The 19,251-nt window shown below is 45.4% G+C and overlaps 1 protein-coding gene across 5 annotated transcripts in view; it reads right to left on the bottom strand.

Moving 5' to 3' along the window:
- Abcc5 (ATP binding cassette subfamily C member 5) overlaps nt 1–19,251 on the bottom strand; it is a 92,710-nt gene that overhangs the window by 51,983 nt on the left and 21,476 nt on the right. For 3 of the 5 annotated variants that reach the window (XM_050146305.1, XM_050146306.1, XM_050146304.1), the window contains exons 3-10: nt 11,066–11,223; nt 10,725–10,880; nt 10,019–10,166; nt 5,309–5,542; nt 5,006–5,179; nt 4,305–4,452; nt 2,748–2,896; nt 1,231–1,338 (exon numbers count right to left, since the gene is read on the bottom strand). In XM_050146305.1, coding sequence (XP_050002262.1) covers nt 1,231–1,338; nt 2,748–2,896; nt 4,305–4,452; nt 5,006–5,179; nt 5,309–5,542; nt 10,019–10,166; nt 10,725–10,880; nt 11,066–11,223 — 1,275 coding nt within the window. Of the gene's footprint in view, nt 1–1,230; nt 1,339–2,747; nt 2,897–4,304; nt 4,453–5,005; nt 5,180–5,308; nt 5,543–6,259; nt 7,804–10,018; nt 10,167–10,724; nt 10,881–11,065; nt 11,224–19,251 lie in introns of those variants that run through there. The other 2 variants (XM_050146309.1, XM_050146307.1) reach the window with 2 other exon arrangements.

The raw sequence follows: 19,251 nt of genomic DNA, 5'->3' as shown, positions 1-19,251 counted from the left end.
ACACTGTTAAACTCGGATTCCAGCCACACAAAAACTCCTTTTCCAGTATAAATATGCCTGTGCCACCTGACAATATATGCTCTCACTTAAGAGGAGAAACTTCAAAAACTAGAGGGTCACAAAATTACTTTTTGTCTTTATTTTTTATTCAAAACTTGACAAAACCCATCCACTACCAAGGATACAGAAGCAATGGGGACCTTTGGTCAGAATATTCGCTTTCTTCCATGACTGGATACTGTGGCTTCAGAGAATCAAAGCTCTGACTGACATTAAATCGACCTCATGTGACTCCAGCTCCTGTTTGAGCAGCCAGGAGGGGAGAGGAATACAAGACAGGAGTACACTCTGGAGGAACGGTTTTCTCATGCAAGTCGCCTGGTTAACTGTAGAAGGCAACAATGGAGATAATTCCAACAACTGCTCTCCACCCTCTACAGGGGCACCCCGGTCCTTCCCCAGCCTCAAGCCCTGGAGCTTCACTCTCCACATCACCAGAGCTGCTCCTAAATTCACCTCGCTGGCCAAGGGCGATAGATCATCGGGAGTGAGGCTCTGTCAGTGAATTCTAGCTCACACAGTGCTTCTCCTTGTTCAGTAGTAAGTGTTAACCACTTTCATCAATGCCTACTTCCCTCCGCCCTCCCAGCAGCTCCGTCTTGTGTTATGCAGTTGCATTATTTGGAAGGTACACAGAACACAAAAGGTCTGATAACTAACCACGCAAGGAAGAGAGCTGATACTTACTTAACTGTACTTCTCAACATGAGCTAGCTTTATGACTATTTCCATGTCACTGCGTTCCCTGCCTCATGTAGTGGCAATCACTGGGTAGGAAAAAGAAATATCAAAAGGACTCAGCATAGCGACCAATCCAAGTGGCAGCAGGAATGAGGAAGAGGGTGGGGGAATCTGACAGCCACTTGGCTGTGCTGGCCTACAGTAAGCCACTTACAGGCTGAGTAAATGACAATATATGTCCACGTTGGGCCTGGCAGAAGAGTTCCCTCTGGAAAGGGAGAACTGCCTAGAACCAGGCCAATCAGGAGAGATAAAAATACATTCATTTTAAAAGGCATTACTCTCATCCCTTAATTCGGTTGTCTCTACCAGCTCCTAGGGCAAACCAAGATCAAATGCAGCTGGCCTACGTGGACTCTTGGAATACAGGATGCAGTGAGCTGTGCTGAGGATAGCTCCTGATACAGGAGAGGGACAGCAACCACTTACCTTAAATCTGTCAACAGCAACGGATGCTTCAGAGAGGGACTTCACAGAGAATGGTGTGACTTTTAAAGCAAAAGTCATGGAATTGAAGACAGTCACCACTGTGAAGGCCTTAAAACACAAAAAGAGGTGAGAGCGAGCCTCGTGAGGCTATACACTAGACAAGGCGGCGCCAGTCTCCTTTCGGGAGGCAGCAAGGCTGGAACTATCAAATGTTAGCACAAATGGTCACACTAAAATAACCTGTTTTAGGCCGGGCGGTGGTGGCGCACGCCTTTAATCCCAGCACTCGGGAGGCAGAGGCAGGTGGATCTCTGTGAGTTCGAGACCAGCCTGGTCTACAAGAGCTAGTTCCAGGACAGGCTCCAAAACCACAGAGAAACCCTGTCTCGAAAAACAAAAAAAAAAAATAAAATAAAATAAAATAAAATAACCTGTTTTGTGTGATGGGAGGTTCATGTGTGTCACAGCGCGCGTGTGTCACAGCGCGTGTGTCACAGCGTGTGTGTCACAGCGCGTGTGTGTCACAGCGCGTGTGTGTCACAGCGCGTGTGTGTCACAGCGCGTGTGTGTCACAGCGCGTGTGTGTCACAGCGCGTGTGTCACAGAGCATGTACGTCACAGCGTGTGTGTGTCACAGCACATGTGTGTCACAGTGCACGTGTGTCACAGCGAGTGTGTCACAGCGCATGTGTGTCACAGCGCGTGTCACAGCGCGTGTGTGTCACAGCACGTGTGTCACAGCGCGTGTGTCACAGAGCATGTACGTCACAGCGCGTGTGTGTCACAGCGCATGTGTGTCACAGTGCACGTGTGTCACAGCGAGTGTGTCACAGCACGTGTGTGTCACAGCGAGTTTGTCACAGCGCATGTGTGTCACAGCGAGTGTGTCACAGCGCATGTGTGAAGGTCAGAGAGCAATTTACAAAAGCTGCTTCTCTCCTTCCCCCATGTGGGTTCAAGTGACTGGACTCGGTCACTAGACTTGTGGCAGGTGCCTACACCCACTGAACTATCTAGTCAGCCTCAATTACATATTTTAAAGTTTTATTTCCTAATCAGTGTGTATACATATGTGAATTATGTGCACATGAAAAGGGTGTCCTCAGAACCAAGAGGTGTCAGATCTCCTGGAACTGGAGTCTCAGATGGTTGTAAGCAGCCCATTGTGGGTGCTGGGAACTGAACTCCAGACCCCTGCAAGAGCAGTACATGCTCTTAACCTCTAATCCATTTCTCCAGCTCACATTTGTATTTTAAAGGGAGGGTTTTTGTTTTATTTTGAATGAGACTTTCATTGAAAATTCTTAATAAACATGAAATACAGGCTCTTCTGTAGTCCCAAAACTGAACCCAAACACAGGCTGACTGAAAATTAGCCACATGATTTCTGTATAAGGGGTAGCTCCTTATTCTTCCACTTTTCAACTTAAAAACATGAATGAAAAAAAGCCACCTAGTTCTTGGTAGCTAACAGTCCCGATGCAATAACAAGAGGATCGTATGCAGTGTCTCCTCACCTGCGCGGCGGTCAGGTGGAAGCCCAGGCTCATGTGAACAGAGAACGTCACCACGCTGGCGATCACCACCACAATGGGGGCCACTCCAACGGTGATGCTCTGAAAGTACCCTGCTTTTTCCAGTATCCGACGCTCCTCCTCTCGGATTTCTATGGAAAAGCAATCCATCCTCAAAGCAGGTCAAAACATACTTTGGGATATTGTTCTCTACCACCAAAGAAGAATCAGGTTTCAACTACAATTTTTTTTTTTAAAGACAAGGCTTGCTATGGAGCATAGGTTGTTCTGCAATGGAAATTTTCCTTCTGCAGCCCCCAAGAGCCATGATGCTAGGACACACACAGGTTTTTAAGCGACTCTTCAATACCTATGATGGAAAAATATCAATTCTTTTCTACCGGTTCTTCCAGTTAGACTAGGGTCATATGTGTATGAGGCAAGCATGGTACAGACCAAACCCTAGGACTATCAATGCTATCATTACAACTGAGGCGGAAATGGATCAAGTCATCAGCACACTGGTCCACTGCCTTCTGGTTGGCAGCAGTCTACTGGGTTTCAATGAACAAACCCCTTACTTGCATTGACACCTGGCAGTTTTCTTTGCTTACCTTCTTACTATTTATTATTTGCTCTGGGATGCTTAACAGCCTTATAAAATCAGAGTCCAAATAAGGTCCTGAAGATTTAATCAATGTAACCAAACCAGCTGCCTTGGAATCAACAGAATAATTTTTATTCTACTTAAAATGCTACGAACTGTCTACAGCATTAATAGTTAGTTACTATGCCATTTAGTTCATTAACAGTCCTTTTTTACTAAGATTAAAGTTTATATATTTATGTTATATAGTTATACTATATATTAAATATATATATAAACTTTAGTTTCAGTATATATTAATTATACATACACATTAATCTGAGGTATCTTTAAACTTCTTCTTCTTAAATGCCACTCTGTCCCTCTCATGTTCAGACCCATGTGAATGCCAGTGCCATGCTAGCTACCCTACAGGCTAGTACTAGGTACATACTTCACATGCTGTGCCTGTACTGAACGTGAACGTGGGAATGGAGCCGGCACTGAGAACCCTGTAACTGTATCAATCATTTTAAAAGCTAACAAAACAAGTCCCTAGTAAGTAACAGAGGGAGGCACAGAGTCCGGGTGTCTTGAAGCCCAGGTCATCCCTCAAGGTCACACACCTCTGGCACCTATGCACTAAGAGGCTTAAGAGCAGGGTCTTAGCAATCACCCTGACAGTGCTTTCTGCAATAGCTTCAGTCGGGCCAGAAATCAAGTACTGGGTAAGAGCTGGATTATTACAGCTCGACTGGTATTCAGCATTCTAGCTGGCTTGGGCAAAACTCAGTTTCCCAGGTTCAAACCCCTAAGTGCTCTTTACACATAGAAGATTCTATAGGAAGATACGAGACATCAGTGGTCTAGTTTCTAATGTGCTCAGGAAGCAAAGCACAGGAATGAACAGCCCACAGAATCCAAACTCCTCTACTGTACCCACAGGGGAGTACTGTACTGTACTGTAAACTCACTTTGAACACTCTGAGAAAACGCCTTGACCCAGGCATACATTTTAATAAATTTAATGTAGGTGAGAACTTCATTCATCTTCTGGACACGGTCATCTGTGGCAGCTACACACTTTCTCCTGAAATATGCAGTAAGCCGCGACACGAACATCTGGAAGGAAAACAGCACCTGGTCAAACAGGCACCTGCTCGGACTGCAGCACCGCTGGGTCTGATCACAGCAGTCTAAGTCGAGAGGGCATATAATCCTGTGCCAGGGCAAACCAGATTTCAGAGTGGTGCTGCTTTTTAATTAAAGGGACTTCCTGGGTTACAAAATATTTCATTCTCATTTCCTTGGAGGGCAATGAAGGCAGTTAACAATCTGACCTCACAGACAGTGAGTGCCACCATGGTGGCATCAGGACAGTCACGTCAGCATCAGCTACACACGCGGCAACTCAATTTGATGGCTCCTGTGCTAGGAGGATGCTAGGTTCAACTGGAACCTTCTGCTCCACCTAGACACACTCTGCTTTCACACAGTGCCTGCCTTTTGTGTAAATGACAGCTATTTCCCCTCCAGCCCAAATCCTGCCCATATGAACACAGCACTGCCCAGCACTGGACTTTTCCCACGAAAAGTCCCAAAGGATGTGCTCAGCACAAGCACTTTGTCCCCTGTGAAGAAGCGACCAAGATGCGGCTGAGAGAGGCTCACTCACCATGGCCGGATAAAAGAGGATAAAAACAGCTGATCCCAGGAAGCCTGTTGGTCCCAGAATGATTACATTATAAATCATGCCCAAGATGGCAACAACAGGTCCTCCGGCCAGCAAGCTGCCCACAGCAGCCGCCTCAAACATCCTCTGCCCATCATTGGAGCAGATATTGATGAGCTGTAAGACATGACAAACAGTGAGGGACCCTGTAGGACACGGGTCATTGTATTCAGAAGGTCAAGGAAAAGAGGAACTCAAGCTGAGAGCTCGCTCTGGGAACAAGGCACACACTGGTTCTGAACTTACCTCACCCAGAGACTTTTCTTTAATGTTCTTTAACTTCAGGATCTTCTTGAATGCCATAGTCAGGATAGCCCCCCGCAACCGGACGCCAGTTCGATAGTTCAATGCCCAAGTCAGCGCAAGTGACCAGGAGCGTACAACTTCTGTCAGAAAGAGGCCTAGGACTAACAGCAAGCTGTACTGCAGGTTAGACTCTGTTGCCTGGGTGTACTCCAAGAGGTGTTTCACCATGAAGGCCTACAGGGAGAAACATACACAACTGTCAACGTCCCCCATGGTAACCGCACACAATGCCACAGTGTTATGTTAGGTTAGAAAGAGCAGGCTGCTCCACGGCACAGTGATCAGCGTGTAAGCAAAGAAAAAACTGTGATGATGGACCAAATATTACCGGCAACCTGCCCGCAGGTGCAGGACACAGGGATCATTTGCTTTACTCCTGAAGGGCGCCACCATGACCACTACTCTTTCTAATGTAACATAAACCTGTCCATGAGCTGAAATTAATTCTAGACACATGGTCATCCAAAGGTATATAATGACCTTACTCCAGAATCTTCACACAGGACTACATTTCTTTAAATGAAATCAAGACCTTCCTCTTGACACGTGCTTATTTGATAAGAAGGAACAGTGTACCTACAGTTGTACGGGGAAGAGTGAGAAGTGCAAAACATCCCTGAAAACAAACATGGGCAGTTTAATAGGACAGAAGAGAGCAAACAGAGCAGACTAGCAAACTCCAGAGACCCTCCCTCCAGCCCTCCCCACGCCCACGCCCTCTCAAAAACAAAAACATGTTACCTCAGGTAGCATATGTCTAACACCACCTGCAGGGAGGGAAGACAGCCAGCCCCCAAGAACCACGAGTGCACCTCCAGCTCTACGGGTCCTGCAACGCCGGGGCACACACTCACACAGGCACATTCAGCAACAGCAGTAAATACCAGCATGTGGGAAGCAATGCACTTTTATTGAAAATGATATAGATGTATGTATAAAGATACCATCTTTAAAGAGCATCTCACAAACACTGTACAATAGCAGGGGCATTGGGAACATACAGTGGGAACATACAGAGTCATACAGGGATAGCCATCACACGGGCCGTCTGGCCTCCAAGTTGTAACTGTACACAGTAGAAATACACAACAGAGCCATGTCTGCTTCCAGAGTCTGACGTAGCACATCAGGCTGGCAGCGTTCATCAGATGGGAATCCTGATGCTGCCGTCAAGGAGATTCTCTAGCAATAAAGACCTTGCTGCTAAAGAAAGAAGATTAAGGAAAAAAAGAAAGAAACTAAAAATCCCCTAACGAGGTACCCTGCATAAAACTGCAGGTGCTGTTGGCATGCTAAGCTGCGAGGCGACACTCTGCTCCAGAGCACAGAATTCTCGGGCGGATGGGGCAGGGGTACTGACATCCTTCGGAGTCTTTTCAAGGCCTGCTAGCCAAAACTGATGTTGGCAAAAATCAAACAAACTTTAACAAAATCCAAACCCATGCCCACCTTAAAAGAGAAAAGAAATTAAACCCATGTACCCATCTACTCTGGTTCCTACAGCAAGGAGCGCTGGCTGGGTCTGTAAGCTACTAACTGACATACGGCAGAAGCCAGCTGTATCAACCATCCTCAAGTATCTAACACTGAATTCCAGAACCCAGATTCTGGGTAATTCTTCAAGTCAGTTTTCTTGAAAGTAACTTAATACCAAACTGTCTACTAGATCCCCACAGTTAGGGTCATGTCAAGCCCCAGTAAATAAACCGGGGGGGTTTCAGACTCTAAGAACTCCTGTAATCAACTCTACTTTCCCTTGGAACTTTGAGATTCGCTCTTTGGCCCTCACTGCACAGATTTACTAGCAAAATTGGCTTCTTTTCCAGTATGCATCCAAAATGTGGAACTGGGTCCCGAGGCCAAAGCCCCTCTTCCTCTGGTGAAGCAACTCAGCAGGATGGCCTGCGGTGCAGCACTTTCCCACACACAGCAGCAATGAGGAGATCTCCAAGGAAGGCCAGCAGGTGGTCTGGAAGGACTCGGCCCCTCCTATATCTTTAAGGTGCCCCTTTCAGCACAGGATAAGCAGTTAGCCCACCCCAACAGGGAGGAGAAGGGAAGATGAGAGACAAAGGCACATTTACACTATGCAAAACTTTCAAAGGGGGAGAGAAAGAGGTAAAGAAATGTCCAACACAGGGTTTTAAAAAGCAATGACATTTCAAATGTGCTTGTATGGGAGAAAGAAAAGCAGGTTTTCATGAAAAATCCAAACAAACTCAGTTTTGTTTTGTTTTTTTTTTATAAAAAATAATAAAAAGCCCTAAGTTTATCATTCAAATCTAAAGCAATTGGAGGGACTGCAACCGCCAGCACAGCTGTCCTGCTGTGGGAAGCGTTCCCAGGGAGAACGTTACCTTACCTGAGCTCTTGGAGAGATTCTGCCCAGCTTGACTCTCTCATTCTGACCGCAGAATACAGCCATCCTGAAAATTCTAAAGAACAGCTTCTGTCACTGGTCCCACTACAGAGACGCTCCCCCCACGTCCAGTCCTGACAGCATCAAGCGAGCTGTGGCCGGAGAGAGGCTGGAGGGTGGGAACTTACCTCTCCCAGGGCTTCTCACTGAGCTTTCCCCCACAAGGCCTGGAGCAGTTAGCACTGCAGAGGGCAGGCTGCTCTAGGAGGTTTATGGCGGGTGCTAACTCTCTGGACACAAACCCTAGGTGAGGCCCGGCCTTCTACAACTACCTTAGTCTAAGAAGGCTCTCAAAACATCTCTGTAAATGTAGTGATCTGCCTCTTAAAAAGTCTGGTAGCGTGCTAACATTATCACGACCCTGACACCCTACTTAGAGGGCTGGTTGTTGGCGCTTTAAAAACCTTGGGCTATTTTTGAGGTCAGCATCAAATGACCATGTTTAAACACACACAAATACAACTTAGTTGTGTTTCATTTGTTCTGTGTATGACTACCAAGGCTCAATGAGACCTAAAAGGATGTTCCATGTTTGGAGCCTATAATTTAGGGTAAGATTTTGGTACGAACAGAACAAGCCAATCTGGAAATCATGCTCAAACAGAAAATGTGCAAAAATCTAACACAGGATGTTCCTCAAAAGGACCCAGGTCTACCTACAGGAGGTTTGCAGACCACTAATGCTGATTGCATTTTTCTTTTTTTTCTTTTTTTTCAAAACCAGCCTGATTCTCCAATTTCCAGTCATAAAAACTTATCAAGATTAGGGTTCCAAAAAAGAGTTATATTGTTTACACTTCCACATCATTTTCATAGAGAGACAATGGACAAGCCTGCAGCTTTCTCAGGCCCATTGACTTTTCTTCCCAAAGGGCAGAGTGAGGTGTCGCGTGCTCCTGTCCTGGAGAGGCCCTGGGCTTTCTGTGGCCACCTAGAACAGTTGTCCAAGTCAGCACCCTGCCTGCTGCATCAGAAGTGAAAGATTAAGAACTTAACAGACGCCTGAGGGAGTGACCTCCATGACACCAAAGGGAGCATGCACTTTGTAATTTCGTTTTCTGGAGTAAAGATTTAATCCCTAAAATCCCTGGCTTTTTGTTTTCGTTTTTTGTTTATTTGCTTGTTTTTTGAGAAAAGGGGAATTAAGAAAGCCCATTGTGATTGTATGGACAAATGCTACACACTCTTCTACCTAGATGAAAAAACCTCTGTGACAGTCAGAGCAGCCACCAGCCCTGTAGTGAAACAATGACAGAAGCTCTTCTTGGGGGAAGCTGGCTCTAGGAAACATTTGCCATCTTAGCTAATAACAACATTTCAGTTACATGGTCCCTTTTGTTTAAAACTTATATACAAGTGTTAGTTGGTCAATTAAGAAACCTAATACCAAAACTTTTATTTTTTAAAAGATCACACATTAAAAAGAAGGAAAAAAAAAAAAGAACAGGACACTTGAAACGTATAAATTAGTTTTACCTAGTCACCATGCATCTTAGACACATACTTACCCCACCATGAACCTCCAGCTTACCACACACGGAAACGCACATCTAAACAGTACTACTGCTCCGATGCCTCAAGGCAAATATGCAGAGAATGAATTCAATCACAGTCTCAAGTGTCAGGCAGTACAGCAGATGAGAGAAGGGTACCCTGAAAACTCCTCTCCAAAGCCCCCTTAGCTACTGCACTGCCTCCACATAGGCTGGGAAACCACACTGCCACCCAGTGCCTGCCACAGTTAACGCTATGCAAAACTAGAACCGACTCTTACAAACCCTGAGAGCCTCCCGGCTTCTTCAGGGATCATTTCTTAGAGTCATTGAACATAGTAACTGTGCCCCTAGGCACCTGGTATGGCACCAAATTTGCTAGCCCGTGCCACACAACACTCGGCTTACTCCCTCACTCACAGCCCTGCCGCGACATCTGCATCATATCTGCACACAGCCAACAGGCAGGTCCTGTGCAGGCCCAGGACCAGCTCAGATTCACCCAGCCCCAGGAAAACAAGCCAGTGCTTTCTTCTCCTGCAGCCCTGTGTCCTCATCCTTCTAACTGACAAGCCACCATTCACGCCCAGATTCACTGACCCTCTTCAGTAGTCCTAGAAGGACCGCTGAGGCTGCTTATAGCCCAAAGGCGATCACAACCTCTGCAACAGAACAACAGGGTTAGCGCTGGCCATGGCTGGGCCCCTGAGATGTTCAGAAAGGACAGTTAGAACTTACTGGTCCACTGAAGCCAGCCAACTGCGTGATCATCAGGCACATGATGGACAGGATGAGCCTGGTGCGGCAAAAGATCCACACAACCCTTCGCAGGGAAGCGGCGGCGGGCCCCACTTCACTCAGCTCTTCTTGCCACAGTCTCTCCAGTCTTAACAAGGACACAGGTCCTGTGTTACACATCTCCCCAGGAAAGGACACACCCTTGACCCCTCCTGCCATCATAGGCTCGGGCGCTGTATACACAAATCTCTCCTTTACAGTTATACACACAGCCTCCATCTCGTAGAGAAAAAGTCCCTCCTGGCCTGTGAATATTCACTCCCAAAGGGAGTGTTTGCAGTATAGAAAACTAGGAGAGCAGGAGCCGTTCCCACCACCCTTCAATAAAGTGTGCGGATAAGAACTTCCTTTCTCAAGGGCTCCCAACCCTTTCTGAAGGATCCTGTGATAAAATGCAATGCTACGAACTAAGTTTTAATGAGACTACCACCAAAAATGTACTGTCACAAGGCAGCGACAAAATCTCCCTGCCAGCTCAGGAAGAGAAGCAGGGCTGAGAGAGAAAGCCCTTGGTTAAAACACAATTAGAGGGAAACAGAGGTACGGAAAGGGAAAGAGTCCACAGGCTATCCACCCTTGGCACTTCAGACTCCACACTGCTGGCCCACCCACCTAGCTCAGGCCTAGGTGGACCAGAGGCACCTACCTTCTGCAGTTCACATCAGAAGACTCATACTTGGACAAAGGCCACACGTCCTCCATCAACAGCTCCCCCTTCTTGTACACCACACGGGCCAGAGGAGAGAGCCATGAAAACGTCATGAAGGAGAAAAGTCCAGCATTGTCAACTGGGTGCTCGTGCCTGCGGAGAGAAAATCCGACCACGAGGTGTCAGCACGTACTGAGAGGCTGGGTGCCTGTGAACAGTAGTTTTTGGTAAAGAGCTCCTGACAAATATTAGGGCTCCCCAGCTGCCTCACGCTAGCCCAAGACTTCAAATGCACTTAGAGTGCTTTGTGCATGAATCACTAGCTAACACAGACTTACTTGGAAGTGGTCCGGAAGGGCTTCAGGGCACTCAAGCCATGGTGGTACTTTCCCTTGGTATGCTCCTCGTCCAGAATTCGGAGATGAGAATGCACGGAGACATCCAGGGGAAGGCCCTCAACTCGGGCTGCTGTTTCTAGGGCATCTTGGCATTCCAACTGTGGGTGGGGAGGAAAATGAGTAAATACAGAAGAGAAGCAGATCCACCTGACTACAACTCAAAATACACCAGTAGCAAATGACTCATCAGCAATGCAAAACCCCACAACATGGATTAGACATTGACTCTGCGTGCTAAGAACCTATTGAAGAACATTTGAAAAAACACATACACAGACAGACACACACACACAGATGCATATACACACCGACACACACACACATGCACACACAGAGACACACGCAGAGACACACACCACACATACCCATGTACTCACACGTCACACACATACACATGCACACACATACATTGATTGATTAATTACCTTCTGTCAGCCCAGTCAGTTTCCCCTCCCTCCCTCCTCTCCTCCTAGCCCCTCCCACCACCCTCCCCACATCCACTCCTCCTCCTTTCTCTTCAGGAAAGGCAGCTCCCATGTATATCCTCAGCCATGGCGTATCAAGGTGCAGTGAGACTAGGCACCTCCTCTCCTATTAGTCTTTTTTTTTTTTTTTTTTTTTGGTTTTTCGAGACAGGGTTTCTCTGTGGTTTTGGAGCCTGTCCTGGAACTAGCTCTTGTAGACCAGGCCTGCCTCTGCCTCCCAAGTGCTGGGATTAAAGGCGTGCGCCACCACCGCCTGGCTCCTATTAGTCTTTATCACGTTGTATTTCAGAGTTTTGAACAAAGACTACAAGAAAATCCCCATACACTCAGAAGTTACATATTTCCAAATAATGAAATAAATACGACATTAGCAAATGGAAATTGAAAACATTTTGAGTTAAACGACATGAATTTGCAATACATCAATTTTGATGGGCCACAGCTAAAGTAGAGCACAGACGGAACCTGTGATTGCTATAAAAATTGTTCTAGGGCTGGAGAGATGGCTCAGAGGTTAAAAGAACTGACTGCTGTTCTGAAGGTCCTGAGTTCAATTCCCAGCAACCACATGATGGCTCACACCCATCTATAATTAGATCTGGTGCCAAGAACACTATATACATAATAAATAAATTAAAAAAAAAATTGTTCTAAGGTAGGGATGGATTTTCTGCAAAGGACCAGAGAAAATATATTTAGACTTTGAACCAAGAGACAAAAATTAAGGACATTTATGTAGGTAACCCTTTTATGAAAAAAAAAATTTCTATGAAATGTTTACTGGTAAGATTTGGGTTATAATAACAGTATTCTTTCCTTCTGCTGTTTTGTGTATTTTTTCCTTTCCTTTTGAAACAGGGTCTTGTGTATCCCAACATGGCCTTGAACCCGCTATGTAGCTGAGGATGACTTGAACTTCTGATCCTCCTGCCTCCACTTCCCTAGTGCTAAGGAACCACCATGCCTGATTTAAGAGGTGCTGGAGACTAAGCCCAAAGCTTCTGACACTTGAGCTACCAACTGAGTTTTTTTTTGTTTTTTTTTTGGGTTTGTTTTGTTTTGTTTTGTTTTGTTTTTGAGACAGGATTTCTCTGTAGCTTTGGAGTCTGTCCTGGAGCTAGCTCTTATAGATCAGGCTGGCCTCAAACTCACAGAGATTCATCTGCCTCTGCCTCCCGAGAACTGGGATTAAAGGTGTGTGCCACCACCACCACCTGGCCAACTGAGCTTTTTTTTTTTTTCAATATATATCTACTAATAAGAAAAACTGATTTATTTTATGGCAAAGTCACATTTCACCTATCTGGAGTTTTTAAAAGTTGTCTCTTTTATAGCAATCAAATGCAACTCACCTATTACTGCTAGAGACTTTACATCTTTACTCTCAAGTATTTTTCAATTTATGAGTATGTGATTTTAATTCTTCACATTCATATCTCAGAAGATATTAGAGAATTATTACACTTTTCTCTTGACATTTGTCCTTTATCGTATAACTGAGTCACATTTCCACTTGGAAACTGTTAAATGGGTAGTTTAGAGAGTGAGTGCTGTCAAATGTTTCTCTCCTGCCCACCTGTTCCCAAATACGGGGTGGCCACTTCCCAAATAATCGACTCAGAGGTTTAATATTACTTATAAATGCTTAGGCTTATTACTAACTAGCTCTTACATTTTAAGTTAACCCACATTTCTTATTTATACTCTACGACATGGCATTACCTTTATTAGCATGGCACAGTCATCTCCTGTTCCCTCTGCATCTGGCTGGTGTCTACTGACTCCACCATTCCCCTTCCCATCATCCTTAGTTTGGTTGCCCCACCTATACTTCCTGCCTGGCTACAGCCAATCAGCATTTTATTAAATCAATAAGTGAGAAATCTTTACAGTGTACAAGAGGATTACTCCACAGCAGTGGAGGCTATAGCTCAGTTGCTAAAATGCTTGCCATGCAAGCAGGAATATGATCCCCAGCATCTACATAACCATTCAGGGATGGGGATGCATGTGTTTGTGTTCTCAGGCTGGGGAGGCAGACAGGTTGATCCCTGGAAGCTTGCTGGACAGTGAACCAGCAGATCAGCAAGCCCTAGGTACCAGTGAGAGATCTTCTCAAGACATAAAGTGAAAAACTAGGGAAGACAGCGAAGTTTGATCTTGGGCCTCCACATGTACATGCACACACGTGTACACAGCACCCAAAAATGCAAACACATATAAGCATGTACACACACACAGGCTGGGTAGTATAATAGCTCTAACTTTTTCAGAATAGTTTTTGCTATTCTAGTTTTTTGCCTTTGTTGGGAAACTCAATTCTAGAGTCAGTAAGTTTTATAAACATCTCCTGACAGCATAGCATCAGAAAGAGAATTCAGAATGTGTCATGGTCAGGGTGTCTGTTGCTATAATAAAACACTGCCCAAAAGCAAACTTGGTGTAAGAGGTTCTTCTGTCTATGTGTTGCTTTCATTGGTTGAATAAAGAAACTGCCTTGGCCTTTTGATAGGGAAGAGCTTAGGTAGGCATGGAAAAGAAAATTGAATGCTGGGAGGAAGAAGGCAGACAGAGAAAGATGCTATGAAGCTCCTGCCTGAGACTGATGCTGGTTAGAATCTTTCCTGATAAGCCACGACCTCGTGGTGATACACAGATTGGTGGAAATGATCAGGATGCGAGAGTTGGCCAAGAAGAGGCTAGATATAATGGGCCAGGCAGTAATTTAATTAATACAATTTCTGTGTGATCATTTCGGGTATAAGCTAGCTGGGTGGACAAAGCCCGCTGCTCCTCCTCCTACACAAACTGAGGAGAAAAGGGTGTATTTCAGCTTATAGCTTGTAGACCATCATCCAGGGGAGTCAGGAAAGGAACTGAAACAAAGGCCGTGGAGGAGTGCTGATTACTGGCTTGCCCCCCCCCCACAGCTTGTTCAGCCTGCTTTCTTATAGTATCCAGGACCACTAGGCCAGACATGGCACTACCCACAGTGATAGGTACCCTCCCATATCAACATTAATCAAGAAAAGGCCCCAAGGCCTGCCCACAAGGAAACTTACTCAGTTGAGGTTCCCTCTTCCCAAACGACTCTAGTTTATGTCAAGTTTACATAAAACTAGCCAGCACAACTGACCCCTATCAATTTTACATTCCATCTCTCAAACCATAACTGCTCTTTTCTTGCTGTCCCTAAGAAGTCACTATCACAATGTAAAACATATTCCAAACTTTAAAGGTCCCACAATCTTTACAAATTCAAACACTCCAAAAGTTCAGTCTCTCTAAAATATCCAAGGTCTCATAACTGAGCTGCTGTAAAATCAAAACTAAGTTAGGTACAAGTTTTCTTAGTCCAAGAGGAAAGAACCAGGCACAGTACAATCACACCAAAATCCAACAGCATAAGATTCAGGGTCAGATTTCTGGGATTCACGATCTTCTGGGCGCCACTCCACAGCTGTTCCACGCCTTGGTGGTCATCCCATACATAGTACTGGCATCTCCAAAATACTGTAGTCTCCTGATGTAACTGGGCTGTACCTTCACCAGTGACCTCTCTGGACTGTCCTCTGGGACTCTGACTGTCTCATGGTACCGAGCCTCAACTTCTCTCCATGACGCTTTCATTCCTGGGCCTTCTACTCAACTGAGGCTGTACCTTCACCAATCACCTCTCCTAACCTCTTCAGCTATTCTCCAGGAACCCTTCATATCTTCAAAACCAGTATCACCCAGACGATGCTACACATTACCAAGTTTAGCTTCCAGCATGACGTGGGAGTGTCATATATCAATCTGTTGATTTCATTGGTTAAGTTATAATAAACCAGCTGTTTGGCCTCATGGCTTGGAACATAGATGGGAGGAGTAAACAGAATAGAATTCTGGGCGGAAGAGGAAGTGAGGTCAGACTCTGCTCTGCTCCCAGAGAGACCCGACAGCTCTGCTGGAGCAGAGACGGCCATGCTCAGCTCTCCCAGGCAGCTGCAACCCACGATGGACTTAGGCTAGAATCTTTCCGGTAAGCGCACCTTGGGGTGCTTACACACATCATTAGAAATGGGCTAGACCAGGTGCGAGAATTAGCCTGTAAGGGCTAGAGTTCATGGGCCAAGCAGTTCTTTAAATGAATACAGTTTGTGTGTTGTTATTTCGGGCATGAGCTAGCCAAGCGGCCGGGGTGTTGGGGACGCAGCCCCGCCGCTCCTATTTCAACAGATGGCGCCCAGACGTGTGGCTAACTGAATCCACAAAAAGCCTGAGAAAGCTTGGGAAAGAATGGAGTGAAGCATGTTTTCTTGGTAGCAGAAATTTCTTGGGTCTGCTCCGCTTGCTAGAGGCAAGCAAGCGCTCTCATCTAAGAGAGGCTTCCTGACTCAGCTTCAGCTGCAAAACCCTGCAGCTCATTAAGAGGTCCTGCCACGAAACACTTAAACGGTGTTGGTGAAAAGCTGAACGCATGCTTTTCGGTTTTCAGCCGTAGCAGGAAAAAAGCTGTGCTGTTTAAAAATGCCGGCTTTCTGGGCCGTCCTGCCAGGGCAAACTCTGACTGAGGCAGGAGGGCCAACTACCGAGAGAGGACTTGACTGTTGTCTGTTGTAGCTCGCTGGCTGGCAGGGACCTTGAAACGCCATAGAATTGTGGCTATAAACATGGCTACAGCCTGTATCTCCGCCATGAGGCTGGAAAGCTAAGGAATGGACTGGATCTAGCTGGCAAAGCCACGGCTTTAATCCTACTCATATTGCTCAGTAATTTAAAGGCTCGTGTGGTCAGAAAAAGAGAGATATACAGTAAAGAGATTCAAAGACAAAGAAAATGTTTAAATGATTTACAGTGTGTTAAAAATATATGCAAGCTAAAAGTTAAAAGTTCTTAAAAAAAAATAAGAAAAAGAGAAGTTGTGTGTGGTAGTACACGCCTTTAATCCCAACACTTGGGAGGCAGAGGGAGATTGACCTCTGTGACTTCAAGGTGTGGTAGCACACGCCTTTAATCCCAGTGCCTAGAAGGCAGAGACAAACAGATCTCTGTGAGTTCAAGGTGTGGTAGCAAACACCTTTAATCCCAATGCCTGGGAGGCAGAGACAGGCAGATCTCTGAGAGTTCAAGGAGAGCCTGGTCTACAGAGTTATTCCAGGTCAAAGAGATACAGAGAATATAAAAGTAAAAATAAACGAAATAGAGGTTAAAATAAAGCGTACAAAGATGGAAAATACACAGAGAATCTTGATACTGTATACTATTATGCTCTCTTTGAATTGTTTGAATGCTGAGGAAGGAGCAACAGCTGCCAAAAGATATTTGTTTATAAATGCTGCTGAACTAATCCAACGTAGAGATTTTGATGCCTTGACTTTGAAATTTGGATCTAAGGACATGATACTTTGGAAAGGAGTTTCTTTTTTTGTTTTCACAGAGGATGAGACCCTGTTCATTTCTTCTATTCCGATATGGTATGATGGACCACGCCCTCCTGAACGGTTGCTGTGAATACCTTCAGAAAATTGCTTCGCTCAACTGCCAACTGAGATGAAACTAGCACACAGGTTATACCATGAAAGACCTAATTAACGACGCCCCCATTCAGCAGGAAGCAGTTTGGAGAGAAAAAACTGCGCCCATGTTCCCAAATATGGTTTATAAATGTTCTTTTACATTTAAAGGGGGATATGATATAGATATGAATAATTTGCATTAGTATAGATTTTGCTTTATTGATAGAGATTTAAGGTCAATTTTGAATGTATATAGGTTGTTAATGAATAATCATTAATAGTAGTTAAGCTTGTAGTTATGTTAGTTAAGATTTTCTAGATGTGCATAGATATATTTTAGATAGGCATTCTTCATATCTTTCAAAGGCTAGAGAATATGGCATTTTACATGTTTTAATAACTTAGGACTTTTCATGACAATGAGACACTCTGCTCCTGGCAGCACCAATCTACTTCAAGAGGAAGATGGGCATCGAAGAGGATCCTTATGGAGTTTGATAGCCATTTGGGCAAGAAACTGCTCTTGCCTGGACTATTGCATAAACTGGACACAGAGAACCCGCAGAGAGAGGACTGCTGAACTTGCCTAAAGGTGAGATGATCTTTCGGGGTTCCTGCTTCATGAAAGAGTCTGCGAGACATTCTTCAGGACAAGCAGATAGTGACTGCCTTTGAAATTTCCTGCTTTGTGGAAATGTCTGCTGGAAACTATGGGCCTGTAGGCCGAAGATGGATGCCCCAACGGTACAGAGGAACTTTGGGTGACTGTCTAGGCAGCGAGATGTCTCTGTCATTTCTAGAGCTTTGGATGTTAAGTTAAAGCCTTCTTTTTTTTGTTTTAAACAGAAAAAGGGGAAGTGATGTGGGAGTGTCATATATCAATCTGTTGATTTCATTGGTTAAGTTATAATAAACCAGCTGCTTGGCCTCATGGCTTGGAACATAGATGGGAGGAGTAAACAGAATAGAATTCTGGGCAGAAGAGGAAGTGAGGTCAGACTCTGCTCTGCTCCCAGAGAGACCCGACAGCTCTGCTGGAGCAGAGAAGGCCATGCTCAGCTCTCCCAGGCAGCTGCAACCCACGATGGACGGTAAGCGCACCTTGGGGTGCTTACACACATCATTAGAAATGGGCTAGACCAGGTGCGAGAGTTAGCCTGTAAGGGCTAGAGTTCATGGGCCAAGCAGTTCTTTAAATGAATACAGTTTGTGTGTTGTTATTTCGGGCATAAGCTAGCCAAGCGGCCGGGGTGTTGGGGACGCAGCCCCGCCGCTGCTCCTATTTCAACACCAGCATAAGGTGCAGCCTTGGCCCTGAACCATGGCTTCTGTATACTGGCCTTGAGGAATACTCCCAGATTTCACCCCAGTGATTCTGTGCTCTTCTAATCACCATGAACTTCTCAGCTCCAGCTGATCAGAACTGATTATTCCAGCAAAGCAAAAGTTTCATTTTAATGTCTCTGGTCTCGTTAGTCAGCAAATATTTTTGGCTACTGCTGACCAGAACCACAGACTCTTAAAACTCAAAGTGTACTATGGCTTCAATGGAGTCTCTAAAGGATTCTCAAACATCTCTAAAGCTTCACAGGTCAGGCCTCCCTTGCCTGCATTGCTCTCAACGTTATCTTCCAAACTCCCACATAACAACCCACTGAGTTCTGAGCACTCAATGGCTTTCCTACCCCAAAGTTCCAAAGTTCTTCCATAATCTTCCCCAAAAACAATATGGTCAGTGTGTCACAGCAATAGCCCATTTCTGGTAACAATTTCTATCTCAGTTAAGGTTTCTGTTGCTGTGCTATAACTCTGACCAAAAGAAGGTTGGAGAGAAACAGGTTTATTTCCACTTAAAGCTTGTCTTCATTACTATTCCATTGCTGTGAAGAGACACCATGACCAAAGCAACTTACAAAAGAAAGCATTTAACTGGGGGCTTGCTTAGAGGTCCAGAGAGTGAGTCCATGACCATGATGACAGGGAACATGGTGCTGGGGCAGTACCTGAGAACTCACACCCTGATCTAGACAGGAGGCAGAGAGAGAGAGAGAGGGAGAGAGGGAGAGAGGGAGAGAGGGAGGGAGGGAGGGAGGGAGGGAGAGAGAGAGAGAGAGAGAGAGAGAGAGAGAGAGAGAGAGAG

This window comes from Alexandromys fortis, unplaced genomic scaffold, assembly GCF_014885135.2.
Source record: "Alexandromys fortis isolate MF-2015 unplaced genomic scaffold, M_Fortis_MF-2015_v1.1 scaffold_56, whole genome shotgun sequence".
Classification (NCBI taxonomy): Eukaryota; Metazoa; Chordata; class Mammalia; order Rodentia; family Cricetidae; genus Alexandromys; species Alexandromys fortis.
Note: the sequence above shows the minus strand (reverse complement) of the source record. Positions and strands in the feature narration are given on the sequence as shown.